Consider the following 19,326-nt stretch of genomic DNA (forward strand, 5'->3'; position numbering starts at 1 on the left):
TGTCCCTGTCCTGTCCCTGTCCTTGTCCCTGTCCCTGTCCCTGTCCTGTCCCTGTCCTTGTCCCTGTCCCTGTCCCTGTCCTTGTCCCTGTCCCTGTCCTGTCCCTGTCCTTGTCCCTGTCCCTGTCCCTGTCCTGTCCCTGTCCTTGTCCCTGTCCCTGTCCCTGTCCTTGTCCCTGTCCCTGTCCCTGTCCTTGTTCCTGTCCTTGTCCCTGTCCCTGTCCCTGTCCTTGTCCCTGTCCCTGTCCCTGTCCCTGTCCTGTCCCTGTCCTTGTCCCGGCTCTATCCCGGCTCTATCCCGGCTCTATCCCGGCTCTGTCCCCGCTGTCCCCGCTGTGTCCCCGCTGTCCCCGGCGCTGCCATGGCGATGCTGGCGGTGCTGGCGGTGCCGGCCCTGGCTCCGTCCCCGCCGCTGTCGCCAGCTGAGCCCCGCGTGTCGCCGCCCGCGGCTCCGGGGCCGTTCCGGGAGCAGCTGCGAGAGCGGGGCCCGGGCGGGAGGGGCGGGACCGGGACAGGGACGGGAAATGGGGACAGGGACAGGAGAGGGGACAGGGACAGGGATGGGAGAGGGGACAGGAAAGGGGGATAGGGACGGGAAATGGGGACAGGGACGGGGATGGGGACAGGGGGACAAGGATGGGGACAGAAGAGGGACAGGAACCTGAGAGAGGACAAGGGGACAGGGACGGGGACAGGGACAGGAGAGGAGTAGAGGGGGACAAGGACAGGGACAGCAAAGGGGACAGGGACAGGAGAGGGGGACAGGGACAGGGAGCGTCCCCGGGTCTGGGGACAGGGGATGGGGACAGAGCCCGGAGCGGCTCCCGGAGCATTCCCGGCGCAGCCGCATCCCAAATCCTCATCCCGCACTCCCGAATCCCCTCCCCGCCGCCCCAAGGGAATTTTTTGGGATCGTTCCCGGCCCCTTCCGCATCCATCACTCCCCATCCCGAATCCCAAACCCCAACTCCCACATCCCAAATCCGCATCCATCACCCCAAATCCCACATCCCACATCCCAAATCCGCATCCATCACCCCAAAGCCCACGTTCCCACCCCGAACCCCCTCCCCTTTGCCCCGAGGGGATTTTTTGGGATGGTTCCCGGCGCGGCCGCAGCTGAGGCCGCCGCTCCGGGCGCGATTCCAGGCGGGAATGAGGCGGGAGCGAGCGCAGCCCTCCCCCCTGCCAGCGCTTCCCGCCGGGAATTCCGGGCTCCGCTCCCATCCCGGCTGCTCCTGGAATGGGGTCGGGGCTCCAGGCTCACCCCAAAACGGGGATCGGGGTGGGGCTGGGATCCCTTTCCTGGGAAATTCCCTCCTGCCTCAGTTTTCCTCCTTTTCCCACCTGGAATTGCCGGGACTGGGGGATTCCAGCTGGGGATGTGCTCAGATCCCAAAGATCCCAAAGATCCCATGGACTCGGGAAGGTTCTGCTGGGATTTTGTTCATTCCCAGTCCCAGGAATTCCTGGGATTTGCTCATTCCCAGTCGCGGCTCCAGGCCATGATCCCGATTTCCCGGCTCAATATCCTGAATTCTCAGCCCATTATCCCGAATTCCCGGCTCAATATCCCGAATTCTCAGCCCATTATCCCAAATTCCCGGCTCATTATCCCGAATTCCCTGCTCAATATCCCGAATTCCCGGTTCAATATCCCGAATTCCAGGCCCATTATCCCGAATTTTGGCTCCATCTGGCCCCGTCCCTTCCTTTGTGTCCTTCCCGTCTGTTATCCCAAAGCTTTTCCCGATCCATTCCTCCTTTTCCATGAATGATTTGGGATCCAAATCCCATCCCTTTTATCCACCCAATCACAAATCCCAAATTTCCCCCAATCCCAAATTCCCAATTTCCCCAATTTCCCTGATTCCCAGCGTTTGAGGGGAAAAAACCTGGAAATAAAAAAAACTTTCCTTGGGAATTCCATGGATTTATTTATAATATTTACAAATCCCAGGGAAAAAAGGGACTTTTTCCATTGGGACATTCCCAGACCCCCTGGAATTCCTCACAATTCCCAAAAAAACCCCTCCCCCTTTACCCTTCCTTTATCTGGATTTTGGGAAAAGTTCCACCCTGGGAAACAGGATGGATCCCACTGGGAATTCTTGGAAAATTTTGGGAATTTGCCACTCAGGGCACAGGACCTACCCAGAAATTCCAGGAATTTGCCACTCAGGCAAACAGGAATTTTGGGAATTTTTCACTCAGAGCATCCAATCCAAATGGGAAATTTTCACTCAGGGCATTGAATCCAAATGGGAATTTTGGGAATTTTTCACTCAGGGCAGTGGATCCCACCTGAAATTCTGGGAATTTCCCACCCTGGGCATCGATCCCACTCGGAATTTTGGGAATTTTCCCCCCAGGGCATCGATCCCATCTGGAGTTTTGGGAATTTCCCCCCCCCAGGGCATCGATCCCACCCGGAATTCCGGATTTCCCGGGAACATCTCTGGCACCTCCAGCGCCGGGAGCTCCAGGGAGGATTCCTGAGGCTTTTCCAGGAGTTTTTCCCGGGTTTTCAGTAGCCGGAGGGGCCGGGCGGGGCCGGGAGGCCGAAGAGCAGCGAGGCCTTGGAATTGATGAGGAAGGTGCAGAGCAGGGACAGGAGCAGCACCAGCACGCCCAGGGCCAGCGTCAGCAGCTGGGAACACGGGAAAACGGGAATTCCGGATATTGGGAATCGGGAATTCGGGGATTTGGGATTGCACCAGGGATCCCCGGGATGTGGATTTGGGATCTCCAGGATTCACGGGATGAAGGGGCAGAGCAGGGGCAGGAGCGGCACCAGGAGATGGGGAAAAGGGGAATTTGGGGAACTGGGGATTGGGATAGTGAGGATATTGGGAATTGGGAATATTGGGATATTGGGAATTTGGGATATTGGGAATTCGGGATATTGGGAATTGGGATATTGGGGATTGGGATATTGGGAATATTGGGAATTTGGGATATTGGGGATTGGGATACACCCAGGGTCCCTCCCTGTCCCCCCTGCTCTGCCCCCTTTGTGTCCCTGTGTCCCTGTCCCACCCCAGTCCCTGTCCTGGTATCACCGTCCCTGTGTCCCTGTGTCCCATCCCTGTCCCCTCAGTGTCCCCATCCCTGTGTCCCTGTGTCTCCTTGGTGTCCCTGTCCCTGTGTCCCTGTCCCCTCCCTGTGTCCCATCCCCGTGTCCCTGTCCCATTCCAGTCCCTGTCCCTGTGTCCCCATCCCTGTCCCCTCAGTCCTTGTCCCTGTGCTCCCTCAACGTCCCCTCCCTGTGTCCCCATCCCTGTGTCCCCATCCCCATGTCCCCATCCCAGTGTCCCTGTCCCTGTGTCTCCTCAGTGTCCCTGTGTCCCCGTCCCTGTGTCCCTGTCCCTCTGTTCCCTCAATGTCCCCCTCCCTGTGTCCCTGTCCCCGTGTCCCTGTCCCCATCCCTGTCCCTGTGTCCCCTCCCTGTGTCCCTGTCCCCATGTCCCCATCCCTGTCCCTGTGTCCCCTCCCTGTGTCCCTGTCCCCATGTCCCCATCCCTGTCCCCGTGTCCCCTGCCTGTGTCCTTGTCCCTGTCCCCTGCCTGTGTCCCTGTCCCCGTGTCCCTGTCCCATTCCAGTCCCTGTGTCCCCGTGTCCCTGTCCCCATCCCTGTCCCTGTGTCCCCATCCCTGTCCCCATCCCTGTCCCCATCCCTGTCCCCATGTCCCCATCCCTGTCCCCGTGTCCCCTCCCTGTGTCCTTGTCCCTGTCCCCATCCCTGTCCCCGTGTCCCTGTCCCATGTCCCCCGGGTCACCTCCAGCTCCCTGCTGGCCACCAGGAAGATGCGTGCCCGGATGTCCTTCCAGCGGCTCTCGGTCCAGGTGGAGAATTCCCGGGAATCCCAGCGGCGCAGCTCGAAGGCCGGGGACAGTGCAGGGGACAGACGGACGCCGGAGCGGACACAGCCGGGAATCCGGGATGTGGAATTCCCGTCCAGGGGGCCCTGCACCCACCAGTACTCGTACAGCTGGGAATGGCACAGGGAAAAATGGGAATGAGAGCTGGGAATGGCACAGGGAAAACGGGGATTACACAGGGAAACATGGGAATTACAGCTGGGAATGGCACAGGGAAAAACGGGAATGAGAGCTGGGAATAACGGGAATTACACAGGGAAAAATGGGAACTACACAGGGAAACCCAGGAATTACACAGGGAAACATGGGAATTACACAGGGAAAAATGGGAATGAGAGCTGGGATAACGGGAATTACAGCTGGGATAATGGGAATTACAGCTGGGATGGCACAGGGAAAAACGGGAATGAGAGCTGGGAAAATGGGAATTACACATGGAGAGGCAGGAATTACAGCTGGGAAATGGGAATTACAGCTAGGAAAAAAGGGAGCTACACACGGGAAAACCCAAATCCCATCCTGTTATCCCAAGGATCACCTCGGGCTGCGTTCCCGCGGTTTTCCCGGGATTCTGGCCCCATTCCCAATCGCCATTCCCAATCCTCATTCCCAATCCCCATTCCCAAATCCAGGCTCACCTCAGGCTGTGTCCCTGGAGTTTTCCCGGGATTCTGGCCCCATTCCCGTTACCCCATTCCCAAATCCAGGCTCACCTTGGGCTGCGTCCCCGCGGTTTTCCCAATCCCCATTCCCGTTATCCCGGCTCACCTCGGGCTGCATTCCTGGGGTTTTCCCGGGATTCTGGCCCCATTCCCGTTATCCCGGCTCACCTCGGGCTGCATCCCCGCGGTTTTCCCGGGATTCCCAATCCCCATTCCCGTTATCCCGGCTCACCTCGGGCTGCGTCCCCGCGGTTTTCCCGGGATTCTGGCCCCATTCCCAATCCCCATTCCCGTTATCCCGGCTCACCTCGGGCTGCGCCCCCGCGGTTTTCCCGGGATTCTGGCCCCATTCCCGTTATCCCGGCTCACCTCGGGCTGCGTCCCCGCGGTTTTCCCGGGATTCTGGCCCCATTCCCGTTATCCCGGCTCACCTCGGGCTGCGTCCCCGCGGTTTTCCCGGGATTCTGGCACTGCTCCCGGCTCAGGTTGACGCTGGCCCCGGTCAGGTTGCCCAGCACCGCCTGCAGCAGCTGCGTGGTGTTGGTGGGGCTGGACACGGCCACGTAGTGCTGGGGAAAGGGGCCTGGAAAACGGGAAAAACGGGAAAAGCGGGATTGGGAACGGGGATTGCGGCTCTGGGGAACGGGAATTCCAGCTGGGGAATGGGAAAAATGGGATTGGGAACAGGGATTGTGGCTCTGGGGAATGGGAATTCCAGCTGTGGAATGGGAAAAATGGGATTGGGAACGGGGATTGCGGCTGTGGGGAACGGGAATTCCAGCTGTGGAATGGGAAAAATGGGATTGGGAACAGGGATTGTGGCTCTGGGGAACGGGAGAAATGGGATTGGGAATGGGAATTACGGCTCTGAGGAATAGGAAAAATGGAAAAAGTGGGAAAAATGGGAGTGGGGACAGGAATTACAGCTCTGGGAAATGGGAGGAACGGGAAAAGTGGGATTTGGAATGGGAATTCCAGCTCTGGGGAATGGGAAAAATGGGATTGGGAATGGGAATTCCAGCTCTGGGGAACGGGAAAAATGGGATTGGGAATGGGAATTATGGCTCTGCAGAATGAGAAAAATGGGATTGGGAATAGGAATTCCAGCTCTGGGGAATAGAAATTCTGGCTCTGGGGAACGGGAAAAATGGGATTGGGAATGGGAATTCCAGTTCTGCGGATGGGAATTCTGGCTCTGGGGAAGGTGAAAAACAGGATTTGGGAATGGGGAATCACAGCTGGAAAAACGGGGACTAGAGATGGAAAAATGGGAATCACAGCCAGGGAAAATGGGGATCACAGCTCATGGGAATCCCAGCAGGAAAAAGAGGAATTCCAGCCAGGAATCCAGCTGGAAAAGCGGGAATGGGGCTCTCTCCTCACCCAGGATTCCCTTCTGGTCGGGTTTGATCAGGGACTGGAACCAGGAGTTGTTGGAGTTGAGCAGGAATCCGTAGAGCAGCCGCGTGACCTGGGAAAAACCCGGAATTCCCTCGGGAAAGGGCCCAGGGATGGGATGGGCTCCCAGGAAAATCGGGGATTCCAGGAAAATCCGGGATCCCAGGAAAATCAGAAATTCCAGGAAAATCCGGGATCCCAGGAAAATCCGGGATTCCAGGAAAATCCGGGATCCCAGGAAAATCAGGGATTCTGATTCCAGGGATCCCAGGAGAAAAAAAGGGGATTCCAATTCCAGGGATTTGGATTTTAGGAATCCCAGTAAAATTGTGGATTGGAATTCCAGGAAAATCAGGGATTGTCACTCCAGGGATTCCAGTCCCAGGGGTTCCAATCCCACAAATCCCATGAAATCCAGGGATTCTAATTCCAGGGATTTTTGGGGATTCTGACTCCAGGGATTTCAGTAAAGAACGGGGATTCCAATTCCAGGAAAATTGGGGATTCCAGGGAAACTGGGGCTGCCAGGCTGACTGTGGATTCCCACCGCAGCATTCCCAGCAGGAATTCCCAGCAATCCTAACAGGAATTCCCAGCACTCCCAGCAGGAATTCCCAACATTCCCAGCAGGAACTCCCAGCATTCCCAGCAGGAACTCCCAGCATTCCCAGCGGGAATTCCCAGCATTCCCAGCAGAAATTCCCAGCATTCCCAGCAGAAATTCCCAGCAGGAACTCCCAACATTCCCAGCAGGAATTCCCAGCATTCCCAGCAGGAATTCCCGGCGGGAATTCCCAGCACTCCCAGCAGGAACTCCCAGCATTCCCAGCAGGAACTCCCAGCATTCCCAGCAGGAACTCCCAGCAGGAACTCCCAACATTCCCAGCGGGAATTCCCAGCATTCCCAGCAGGAATTCCCAGCGGGAATTCCCAGCACTCCCAGCAGGAACTCCCAGCATTCCCAGCAGGAACTCCCAGCATTCCCAGCAGGAACTCCCAGCAGGAACTCCCAACATTCCCAGCGGGAATTCCCAGCATTCCCAGCAGGAATTCCCAGCGGGAATTCCCAGCACTCCCAGCAGGAACTCCCAGCATTCCCAGCAGGAACTCCCAGCATTCCCAGCAGGAACTCCCAGCAGGAACTCCCAACATTCCCAGCGGGAATTCCCAGCATTCCCAGCAGGAATTCCCAACATTCCCATTAGGAATTCCCATTAGGAATTCCCAGCAGGATTCCTACCGTTTTGGGATCCGCCCGGATGCTCTCGGTGCCGGCGCCTCCCCCGGCCAGGGAGAACAGAGCCCGGGCCAGCAGCGTGGCCACCTCGGCCAGGGCCTGGAGAACGGCAACAAATCTGGGAATTCTGGGAATTCCGGGAATGGGAATTCCCAGGAAAACGGCCGGGATCACGTCCGGCCCGCAGCTCCCCCATCCCAACGCTCCCGGGTCCTTCCCGCCCGCGTTCCCGGCTTTTCCCTCCTCTCCCCATTCCCAAACCCCTCGGGATTTATTCCCACCCCTTTCCCAAGCTTCTCCTCCCTCTCCCAACCCCAAATCCCTCCCAGCTCCTTCCCAACTTTTCCCACCTTCTTCCTGCCTTTCCCTCCCCTCCAAATCCCATTCCTGCCTGGATCCCAAATCCCAGGAATTCCCATCTCCCAAACCCCAGGAATTCCCATGATCCCAGGAATTCCCATCTCCCAGACCCGAGGAATCCCAGGAATTCCCAGGAATCCCCTGTATCCCAAACCCCAGGAATCCCAGGAATTCCCATCTCCCAGACTCCAGGAATCCAGGAATTCATGGGAATCCCCTGGATCCCAAATCCCAGGAATCCCCGGGATCCCGAGCCCCAGGAATCCGGGAATCCCGGGAATCCCCGGGATCCCAAACCCCAGGAATCCCCATGATCCCAAACCCCAGGAATCCCCTGGATCCCGAGCCCCAGGAATCCCGGGAATGCTGCGGGACCTTGGCGGTGTCGGTGACGAAGTCCAGGCGCTGCTCGGGGCTCAGCCCCTCGGGGTAGCGCATCCCGATGCTCTCGGCCGTGTCGTAGATGCTCTGGAAGTACCTGGGAGCAAACCCGGGAAAAATCCGGGATGGGGCCGGAATTCCCAGAAAACCCTCCTGGAGAAGGGACCCGGGAATTCCCAGGAATTTAACAAGGAGGGCTCGGGATTCCCAAGCTTCTCCCGAGGGATTTTCGGGGATTAACGAGGAGGGTTCGGAATTTGCTCTTCCCAAGCTTTTCTCATTGGAATTCCAGGGATTTTCCAGGCTGTGGTTGGAATTTTGGAGCCCATTCCATGAGCTGGGAGGGGAAAATTCCCAAAGGATCCAAGGAAAAGATGGGAATCCCAAAGGGTTTTATCCATGAATGATTCATCATCCATCAATGGCCAATCCTGGACAGAATTCCAAGGGAATTTGATTCCCAGGAAAGCCAGGATGATCCCAAGGAATCCCAGAGCTGGGATTTGGGCTTTTTGCGACTCCCAAATTCCTGCCACGAATCCAAGAATTCCTTTGGAAAAGCCGGAGCGGGGTCACGGGGGGTGATCCCAAAAAACCCCTGGAACTGGAGAGGAAACAGCCGGGAAATAATTCCATAAAAATTCCGGGAGCAGCCTCTGGAAGCGCAGCTGCGGCTCCGGCGCCTCCGGCTCCGGCCGGGCTCCGGGCCAGGAACCTTCTCCCAAAAAAAGGCCGGAATTTTCTCTCGCCTGTCCGAGCAATTCCCTCCCGCTCGTCCGAGCATTCCCAGAATTCCCACTGCGGGGGGTGGTTCCCACGGGAAGGGCCAAATCCGGCTGAAAATCCCGGATTTTCGGGATGGGAAGGTGGGATCCTGCTGGAATACCTGGAATTCCTGGATTTTACCTGTCCCAGAATTCCAGGCTTGTACCTGTCTCAGAATTCCTGGATTTTGTACCTGTTCTGGAATTCCCAGAATTCCTGGATTTTGTACCTGTCCTGGAGTTCCCAGAATTCCTGGGTTGCTCCTGCCCCACAATTCCCAGAATTCCCAGCATTCCTGGATTTTACCTGTCCCAGAACTCCTGGAATTCCCGAATTTTACCTCTCCTGGAATTCCCGGATTTTACCCGTCCCGGAATTCCCGGAATTCCCGGATTTACCTGTTGTGGAAGGCGGCGCGGTGGTCGCTCAGCACCACCCCCGGGATGCTCCGGGATCTCAGGAACCTCTGGAATGACGAGGGGGGGAGGGGCTGGGACACCCCCGGCTCCTGCAGGGAAACGTTGGAGCCGGAGCTGCTGTTCCGGAGCGCTTCCAGGATCTTCTGCACCTGGAAAAGCAGGAATTCTGGGAATTCCGGGAATCCCCAGGGGCGCTGGGACGGGGAGCTGAAATCCTGCTGGAAATCCTGCTGGAAATCCTGGAGTTTTGGTTGGAATATCCACGGAAAAGGGAGGCTGGGATCAGCCCAAGGGGATTTTTGGGATGGAATTCCCACTGGGAATTTGAACTGGACGGAATTCCCGCTGGGAATCTGAACTAGATGGAATTCCCACTGGGAATTTGAAGGGGATGGAATTCCCAGTGGGAATTTGAAGGGGATGGAATTCCCAGTGGGAATCTGAACTGGATGGAATTCCCAGTGGGAATTTGAACTGGATGGAATTCCCATCAGGAATTTGAAATCCTATGAGAGATCCCAGATTTTGCTGGGAATATCCCAGGAATTGTGGCAGGGCTTGGGATTTTTGGGAAAAGCTCAGAGCCTGGGATGGCTCCCAGTGAGGGGGGCAGGGAATTCCCAGGGATTCTTTGGGATGGGAACATTCCCGGGATTCCGGGCTCACCTGGAATTCCACGGATTCGTTGCGGCGGGAGACGGGATCCGTGTGCATCCAGAGCATGGAATTGTTCCTCAGGGACACCTGGAAAACAGCCCCAGGGGGGAAATCCAGGGAAAATCAGGGCTGGGATGGGAATTGCAGGGCAAAAACAGCTCCGGGGGGGAATTCCAGGGAAAATGGAGCTCCAGGGTGGGAATTTTGGGGTCCTGGGTTGGAATATCAGGGAAAATCAGAGTAGGGATGGGAATTCCAGGGAAAGCTCAGCCCCTGGATGGGAATTCTGGGGTCCTGTGTGGGAATTCCAGGGAAAAATCTGGGTTGGGATGGGAAATTCAGGGAAAAATCAGTGTATTCCAGGGGAAACTCAGAGAATTCCAGGGAAAAATCAGTGAATTCCAGGGGAAGCTCAGGGAATTCCGGGGGAAAGTTGGGGAATTCCAGGGGAAACTCGGGGCATTCCAGGGGAAACTCGGGGCATTCCAGGGGAATCTCAGGGAATTCCGGGGGAATCTCAGGGAATTCCGGGGGAATCTCAGGGAATTCCTGGAAAGAATCCCTGGGAATGTTTTCCTGGGGGGCGGCCGGACCTGGCCCAGCTCCAGGAAGGCCTCGATGTTGTCCAGGCGCAGCGGGAACTTCTCCTGCTCCATGTCAAACACCAGGCGCGAGCTGCCGATGTAATCAAAGGTCTCCTGGAAAGGGGAAACGCCCGGAATTCCGGCGTGAGGAAAGGGAGGGGAGGGGGAAAGGGAATGGGAATGGGGAAAAGGGGAAACGCCCGGAATTCCGGCGTGAGGAAAGGGAGGGGAGGGGGGAAAAGGGAAAGGGAATGGGGAAAAGGGGAAATGCCCGGAATTCCGGCGTGAGGAAAGGGAGGGGAGGGGGGAAAGGAAGGGGAAATGGGAATGGGGAAAAGGGAAAAGGAAAAGAGAAAGGAGGGAGGGAAAGGGGAAAAGGAGAAATGGGAATGGGAAAAAGGGGAAAAGGGGAAAGGGAAAAGGGGAAAGGGAAAGAGGAAAAGGGGAAAAGAAAAGGAAAAGATAAAAGAGGAAGGGAAAGGGAAAAGGGGGAATGGGAAAAGGGGAAAAGGAAAATGGGAATGGGAAAAGGAGAAATGGAAAAGGGGAAAAGGGAAAAAGGGGAAATGGGAATGGGAAAATGGAAAAGGGGAATGGGAAAATGGAAAAGGGGGAAAGGGGAAAGGGAAATGGGGATAAGGGGAAAAGGGGAAAAGGAAGAAAAAGGAGAAAGATGAAAGTGAAAGGGAAAGTGGAAAAGAGGAAAGAGAAATGGGGAAAGAAAGGAAATACCAAGGAATAAAAGGGAAAGAAATTGAAAAGAAGAAAAGAGAATGGAGAAAAGGAAAAAAAAAACCCCAGAAACAGAACCAATCCCACCCAAAAATCCCTGAAAGAACCCATTCCCAAGGGCTGGGGTCGATCCCAAGGACTCAGGGCTGGATCCCGAGGATGTGGGGCCGGATCCCAGGGGATCTGGGGCTGGATGCCTGGGATGGATCCCAAGGATGTGGGGCCGGATCCCAGGATGGATCCCGAGGATGTGGGGCCGGATCCCAGGATGAATCCCGAGGATCTGGGGCCGGATCCCAGGATGAATCCCGAGGATGTGGGGCTGGATCCCAGGATGAATCCCGAGGATGTGGGGCCGGATCCCAGGGGATGTGGCTCTCACCCCCTGGAAGAAGACGAAGAGCACGTTCCGGGGCAGCTGCTGGGAGCCCGGGGCCGCCTGCAGCGCCTGCGCAGCCGCCAGCAGCGCCACGAAGGAACCGACGGCTGCCTCCGCCCCCGGGGCCACGTTCCAGAAAAACGAGTGGCTGTCCACCTGGAAAACGGGGAAAATGGGAATGGGACAGGGAAAACGAGGGGCTGGCCACCTGGAAAACGGGGAAAATGGGAATGGGACAGGGAAAACGAGGGGCTGGCCACCTGGAGAACAGGGAAAATGGGAATGGGACAGGGAAAACGAGGGGCTGTCCACCTGGAAAAATGGAGAAAATGGGAATGGGACAGGGAAAACGAGGGGCTGGCCACCTGGAAAAATGGGGAAAATGGGAATATTCCAGAAAAACGAGGGGCTGGCCACCTGGAAAATGGGAAAATGGGAATGGGACAGGGAAAATGAGGGGCTGGCCACCTGGAAAAATGGGGAAAATGGGAATGTTCTGGGAAAATGAGGGGCTGTCCATCTGGAAAACGGGAAAAATGGGAATGGGACAGGGAAAACGAGGGGCTGGCCACCTGGAAAACTGGGAATGGACAGAAAAAATGGGAATGGGACAGGGAACCTCCAAGAAAAATGATTTCCAGTGGATTTTCATGGTGCTTTTTCATGACTTTTCCAGGCTTTTTTCAGGATTTTACTGGGATTTTAATCAGGATTTTTTTCAGAATTTTCCCAGGATTTCTAAGGAATATTTCTGGGATTTTCCAATGATTTTCCTGTAGATTTTTCCCGGACATTTCCCAGGATTTTCCCAAGACTCCCCCCATGATTTTCCCAGGATTTCTCCCGGATTCTTCCCGGGCACGCACCCTGGTGGCCGCCAGCAGGAGGCGCTGGCCGGGCTGCAGCCGGCCCGAGGCGTTGATGGGCTGCAGGGAGCTCCAGACGTTGTAATCCAGCAGCGGGTCACACACGATCTCTGGGAACAGGAAAACATTCCAGGGGTTGGGAAAAATCCAGGAAAAAACGGGAAATCCTGATAGAAACGGGGAAAATGGGGTTTTTCTGGGAGTTTTTAGGGAAAAAAGGGGATTGGTGGGATGCAGGGAGCTCTGGAGGTTGGAATCCAGGAGGGGGTCACACACAATCTCTGGAATGGGAAAACATTCCAGAGGTTGGGAAAAATCCAGGGAAAAAAATGGGAAATCCTGCTAAAAACGGGAAAATTGGATTTCTGTGGCAGTTTTTATGGAGGAAACAAAGCTATTGGTGAGATTCACGGAGCTCCAGACATTGGAATTCCCAGGATTCCCCGTGGACTCCCTGGATTCCCCATGGTTCTCCCAGGATTTCCTGTTTCTCCCAGGATTTTCCCTGGATTTCCCTGTGATTCTCCCAGAATCTTCCCAAAATTCACCCAGGACTTCCCAGTCTTTTTCCCAGGACTCTCCTGATACACATTTCCTCATGATTTTCCCAACACTGCCCCAGGATTCTCCCGTGATTTCCCCATGATTTTCCCAAGATTCCCCAGGATGTCCCCCTGATTTTCCCGTTGATCCTCCTAGGATTTCCCTGTGGTTTCCCCAAGATTTGAGCTGCTGACCTGGGCTGATGCTGCAGCCCCAATGCAGCCCCAGCAGTGCAGCACTGACCCGGGCTGCAGCCCCAATGCAGCCCCCGTGCAGCACTGACCCGGGTTGATGCCCCCATGCAGCCCCAATGCAGCACTGACCTGGGTTGATGCTGCATGTGCTCTGCAGCCCCAGCATTGCAGCCCCCGTGCAGCACTGACCTGGGCTGATGCCCCAATGCAGCCCCCGTGCAGCACTGACCTGGGTTGATGCTGAAGGCGCTCTGCAGCGAGCTGCGGCGCATGCAGGTGACGGTGCTGGCGGCGGCGTGCATGTGTGCCTGCAGCTGCATGGCGCACAGCGGGAACTGCGGCGCCGCGCCCGGCGCCCGCGGCACGTTGTGGGCTCGGAAGCACTGCGGGCACACACACAGGATCCTTATTTTTATATGGCTGTTTTTAAAGGTTTTGGGGTTTTTAATGGGTTTTTAGCGGAATTTTTCAGGTTTCCAATGAATTTTTGGATGTATTTTTATGGATTTTAATGAGTTTTAATTGGATTTTAATGGATTTTAACAAATTTTAAATGGATTTCTACTGATTTAAACAGTTTTAATTGGATTTTAATGGGTTTTAATGAATTTCCAATGGATTTTCATGGACTTAAACAATTTTAAATTGGATTTTAATGAATTTTCAGTGGATTTTCAATGCATTTCAATGGATTTTTCAATGGATTTTCAATGGATTTTTCAATGGATTTTAACTGGATTTTAATGAATTTCCAATGGATTTTTTATGGATTTATATGATTTTTAATGGATTTTCAATGGATTTTCACGGAGTTCAATGAATTTTCAATGGATTTTTCAATGGATTTTTCAATGGATTTTAATGAATTTCCAATGGATTTTTATGGATTTAAATAATTTTTAATTGGGTTTTAATGAATTTTCAATAGATTTTCAATGGATTTTTCAAGGGATTTTCAATGCATTTCAATAGATTTTAGTTGGATTTTCACAGATTTTAATGAATTTTCAATGAATTTCAATGGACTTTTCAATGGATTTTCAAGGCATTTCAATAGATTTTTATGGATTTCAATGGATTTTTCAATGGATTTTAATTGGACTTTAACGGATTTTTAACAGGATTTAATGGATTTTTTACAGATTTTAACAGATTTTGAATGGAATTTAACGGATTTTTAGCAGATTTTAACGGATTTTTAGCGGATTTTAACGGATTTTTAATGGATTTTTAATTTTTTTTTCCCCCACCCCTGTGTCCCCAGCACCTCTTTGATGAGCTGGGTCTCGTTGGCATCCTGCAGCAGGAAGATGGGGAAGGGGAAATCCTCGTAGGAGAGCCCGGAGCCGCCCGGGTTCCACTCGGAGCCGTTGCAGTGAGCGAACTGCGGCCCGTAGGAGTCGGAGTAAACCCCTGGGAAACGGGGAGAGAACAGTGAAAAATGGGAAAAACTGGGAAAAAACAGGGAAAGGAATGCGGCCTGCAGGTGTTAGAGTAAACACCTGGGGAAAAATGGGGAGAAAATGGTGAAAAATGGGAAAAAACAGGGAAAGGACTGTGGCCCGTAGGAGTCAGAGTAAACCCCTGGGAAACGGGGAGAAAACAGTGAAAAATGGGAAAAACTGGGGAAAACTGGGATAAAACAGGGAAAGAACTGTGGCCTGTGGGTGTCAGAGTAAACCCCTGGGGAAAAATGGGGATAAAACAGTGAAAAATGGGAAAAAACAGGGAAAGGACTGCGGCCCATAGGAGTCGGAGTAAACCCCTGGGAAACGGGGAGAAAAACAGGGGAAAACAGTCAAAAATGGGAAAAAACAGGGAAAGAACTGCGGCCTGCAGGTGTCAGAGTAAACCCCTGGGGGAAAAATGGGAGAAAAATGGAATAAAACAGTGAAAAATGGGAAAAAATGGGGAAGAAACAAGGAAAGGACTGCAGCCCATAGGAGTCGGAGTAAACCCCTGGGAAATGGGGAGAAAATAGGAGAAAACAGTGAAAAATGGGAAAAACTGGGAAAAAACTGTGGCTCGTAGGTGTCAGAGTAAACCCCTGAAAAATGGGGAGAAAACTGTGAAAAATGGGGAAAAAAAGAGGAAAATGGGGGAAATGTGAAAAAAAAAAAGGGAAAAAAGATAAAAATGGGAAAAGAACAGTAAAAATAAAAGGATAAAATGGGGAAAAACAGGGAAAAAAAGTGAAAAATAGGGGAAAAATGGGGGGGAAACCCAAGAAAAAAACAGGAGAAAAATGCGAAGAAATGGGGAAAAAAATGAGGGAAAAATGGGGGAAAACTGGTGAAAAACTGGGAAAAAATTGGGGGGAAATGGGAAAAATAGTGGAAAAAAAACTCAAGAAAAAAAATGGGAGGAAAAAAAGGGGAAAACCAGGGGGAGAAGTTGGGAATTTTGCTCACCAAATCCATCGTTGGGACACTTCAATCCTGGGGAAAACCCTTCGGAAGGGGCAGGAGAGGCAGCGGCCACAGCCAGGCCTGAAACCCGGGAGGTTCCCTTCAGCTTCATCAAAATCTCCCTGGAAAAGGGGAAAATGGGCTGGAATTTGGGATTTATCCATAAGGAATTGAAATCTGGGGATAAACCAAGGAAATGAAAGGAAAATCCCGGGATTTTTATCTTGGGAGGAACCAAAATGGCGGAAAAACCAACAAGGCCGGAAATCCTGGAAATTCCCCTCAAGTGCAGCAAAACCTCTCTGGAAAAAGGGAAAAAGAGCTGGAATTTGGGATTTATCCAGAGAAAAGTGAAATCCAGGGATAAATCAAGGGAATGAAGGGAAAATTCCTGGGATTTTTATCTTGGAAGGGCCCAAAATGGCGGAAAAACCAACAAGGCCAGAAATCCTGGATAATTCCCCTCAGGTGCAGCAAAACCTCTCTGAAAAAGGGAAAACAGGGCTGGAAACTGGGATTTATCCACGAATAATTGAAACCTGCGGATGAATTTAGGAAATGATGGGGAAATCCCTCAGAAAAATCTTGGAAGGGCCTAAAATGAGGGGAAAAAGCAGCAGGGAGAAAATTCCAGCCACGTCTTTCCTGCTCTTCCCAGGAAAAGCAGTCCCGAGTCCATCCCAAGTTTTATTTTCCCTGCTTTTTTAAAATCATGGATCAACATTCCACAGATTTGGGAGTCCAATCCCATAAAAAAGAAAGAAAAATGAAGTTTAGGGAGGATTAAATCTTTGGAATCCCAGGAACGCCCCAAGCCCGGAGCTCGCGGTGCTGTGAGGATTTGGAAAAAGGGGATTTGATCCGGAATTTTGGCGTTCCCAACCCCAAAATCCCACCTGGAGAAGAGGTTTCCGTCCAGCAGGATCATGTAGGGGGGGTGGGGGGCCTGTGGACAGGGCCCACTCCAGGTCCTCCATCTTCTCCACCACGTGGATCACGCCCGTGTCCCCGCTCAGAGAGGCTGGGGGGGAAACAACGGGATCAGCCCCTCAGAATTCCAGGGAATCCCACCAAAAATCCATGGAATAGCAGGGGAGGGGCATGAGGGGTTGAGGGGGAGAGCTGTGGGGTGGAAATGTGGGATTTGTCCCCTCAGAATTCCCTGGAAAAGCAGGAAAGAGTGGGATGAGGAATTTAGGCAAGAGCTGCGGGGTGGAAATGTGGGAATGATCCCCTCAGAATTCCAGGGAATCTCACAAAAATCCATGGAATATCCGGGAGGGGGGTGAGGGTGAGAGCTGCGGGGTGGAAATGTGGGATTTGTCCCCTCAGAATTCCAGGGAAATCCTCCAGATTCCATGGCTCCCCATGGAAAAGCAGGGCAGGCGATTGAGAGGAAGAGCCGTGGGGTGGAAATGTGGGATTTGCCCCCTCAGAATTCCCAAAATTCCCTGGAAGAGCAGGGCGGGGAGCTGAGGGGCTCCCACACCGCCAGGATCACCGCGAGGCTCCCCCAGACACCCCCCCAGCACTCCCACACTCCCAGGAATTCCTGAATTCCCAGATTCTCACACTGGCAGCCGATCTGGTGCGTGGCACACAGCACCCCTGACCCCTCTGGAATTCCCAGAATTCCCAAATTCCCAGATTTCCCCTCACACTGGCAGCCGATCTGGTGCGTGGCACACAGGCCCCCTCACACCCCAGCATTCCCAAATTCCCGGAATTCCCAGGAATTCCCATTATCCTCACACTGGCAGCCGATCTGGTGCGTGGCGTTCAGCAGGCCCAGCACGCCTGACACCCCCAGCATTCCCAAATTCCCAGATTCCCAGCATTCCCATTCTCTCACACTGGCAGCCGATCTGGTGCGTGGCGTTGAGCAGGGACAGCCCCCCTCACACCCCCAGACCCCTCTGGAATTCCCAGCATTCCCAGATTTCCCCTCACAGTGGCAGCCGATCTGGTGCGTGGCGCTGAGCAGGCCCAGCACCCCTCACACCCCAGCATTCCCAGAATTCCCAGGAATTCCCATTCTCTCACAGTGGCAGCCAATCTGGTGCGTGGCACACAGCCCCCCTCACACCCCAGCATTCCCAGAATTCCCAAATTCCCAGATTTCCCCTCACACTGGCAGCCGATCTGGTGCGTGGCACACAGCACCCCTGACCCCTCAGGAATTCCCAAATTCCCAGAATTCCCAGCATTCCCATTCTCTCACACTGGCAGCCGATCTGGTGCAGGGCACACAGCACCTCTCACACCCCAGCATTCCCAGCATTCCCAGAATTCCCATTCCCTCACACTGGCAGCCGATCTGGTGCGTGGCACACAGCACCCCTGACCCCTCAGGAATTCCCAAATTCCCAGAATTCCCAGCATTCCCATTCCCTCACACTGGCAGCCGATCTGGTGCGTGGCGTTGAGCAGGGACAGCCCCCCTCACACCCCCAGCATTCCCAAATTCCCAAATTCCCAGCATTCCCAGATTTCCCATTCCCTCACACTGGCAGCCGATCTGGTGCGTGGCGTTGAGCAGGCGCACGCAGGGCGCCGTGCGGTTCAGCGCGATGTAAATCTTCCTGTGCACAGAGTTCCCCTGGCAGCAGCCTGGGATGGGGCAGGAGAAACAACGGGATCAGAACGCGGGGAAAACGGGATCAGAACACGGGGAAAACGGGATCAGAACGCGGGGAAAACGGGATCAGAACATGGGAAAAACGGGATCAGAATACGGGAAAACGGGATCAGAACATGGGAATGGGGCAGGAAAAACAACGGGATCAGAACGCGGGGAGAACGGGATCAGAACATGGGAATGGGGCAGGAAAAACAAACGGGATCAGGGACCGGGAAAAACGGGATCAGAACATGGGAAAAACGGGATCAGAACGCGGGGAAAACGGGATCAGAACATGGGAAAAACGGGATCAGAACACGGGAATGGGGCAGGAAAAACAAACGGGATCAGAACACGGGAAAAACAGGATCAGAGCACGGGAATGGCACCGGAAAAACGGGATCAGAGACCAGGAAAAACGGGATTAGAGACTGGGAAAAACGGGATCAGAACACGGGAATGGGGCAGGAAAACAATAGGGATCAGAGACTGGGAAAAACTGGATCAGAACACGGGAACGGCATGGGAAAAAACAGGATCAGGGACTGGGAATGGGGCGGGAAAACGGGATGAGAAACTGGGAATGGGGCAGGGAAAGGGGGGAAGAATCCCTGCCCCGGGGTTTTAACCCCAAAAAACCTGGGAACGGGCTGGGAAAGGGAGAAGGGAACAACGGAGCCGTTCCCGGGATTACCCCCGGGTTTGGGACGACAAAGGGGACACTGGGGACCCCAGAAGGGACTTTAGGGACCCCAAAAGTCATTGGAGACCCCAAAAGGGGCATTGGGGGCTCTAAAAGGGCCAACAGGGACCCCAAAAGGGGCACTGAAGAACCCAAAAGGGACTTTAGGGACCCCAAAAGGGGCACTGGGGACCCCAAAAGGGCCAACAGGGACCCTAAAACGGGCACTGGGGGACCCCAAAAGGGACTTTAGGGGCCCCCAAAAGGGGCACCGGGGACCCCAAAAGTGCCCCCGGGGCGGCCTCGCCCCCTCGGGACCCCCCAGACCTCCCCTCCCCGCTCCCCCTCAGGCCTCACCCGCCGCCAGCGCGGCCACGAGCAGCGCGCGGAGCAGCCCCAGGGAACTGCGGAGCGCTCCCGGGGGATTCCAGGGCACTCCCGGGGCACCCCAGCCCGTTCCCGGGGAGTCCCAGCCCCTTCCCGGGGCAGCCCGGCGCGGCCCCGCCGCCATCGCCGCCCGCGGCCGCTCCACTTCCGCGATGCGGCGGAAGTGACACC

The 19,326-nt window shown here is 54.4% G+C and overlaps 1 protein-coding gene across 1 annotated transcript; it reads right to left on the reverse strand.

Annotated features, from left to right (window-relative positions):
• Window positions 1-1,911: 1,911 nt before the first annotated feature.
• On the reverse strand, window positions 1,912-19,305 carry NCSTN (nicastrin). The gene is given in 18 exon segments (XM_064401377.1): window positions 1,912-2,649; window positions 3,779-3,991; window positions 4,975-5,126; window positions 5,927-6,014; window positions 7,182-7,277; window positions 7,914-8,016; window positions 9,083-9,252; window positions 9,770-9,847; window positions 10,354-10,458; window positions 11,459-11,611; window positions 12,322-12,431; window positions 13,288-13,441; window positions 14,326-14,471; window positions 15,470-15,588; window positions 16,363-16,409; window positions 16,411-16,487; window positions 17,972-18,076; window positions 19,126-19,305. Coding segments are annotated over 18 exon segments (2,193 nt in total). The 5' UTR covers window positions 19,280-19,305; the 3' UTR covers window positions 1,912-2,526.
• Between the last annotated feature and the right edge of the window lie 21 nt (window positions 19,306-19,326).

The sequence above is a fragment of the Passer domesticus genome, chromosome 32 (genome assembly GCF_036417665.1).
Source record: "Passer domesticus isolate bPasDom1 chromosome 32, bPasDom1.hap1, whole genome shotgun sequence".
NCBI lineage: Eukaryota > Metazoa > Chordata > Aves > Passeriformes > Passeridae > Passer > Passer domesticus.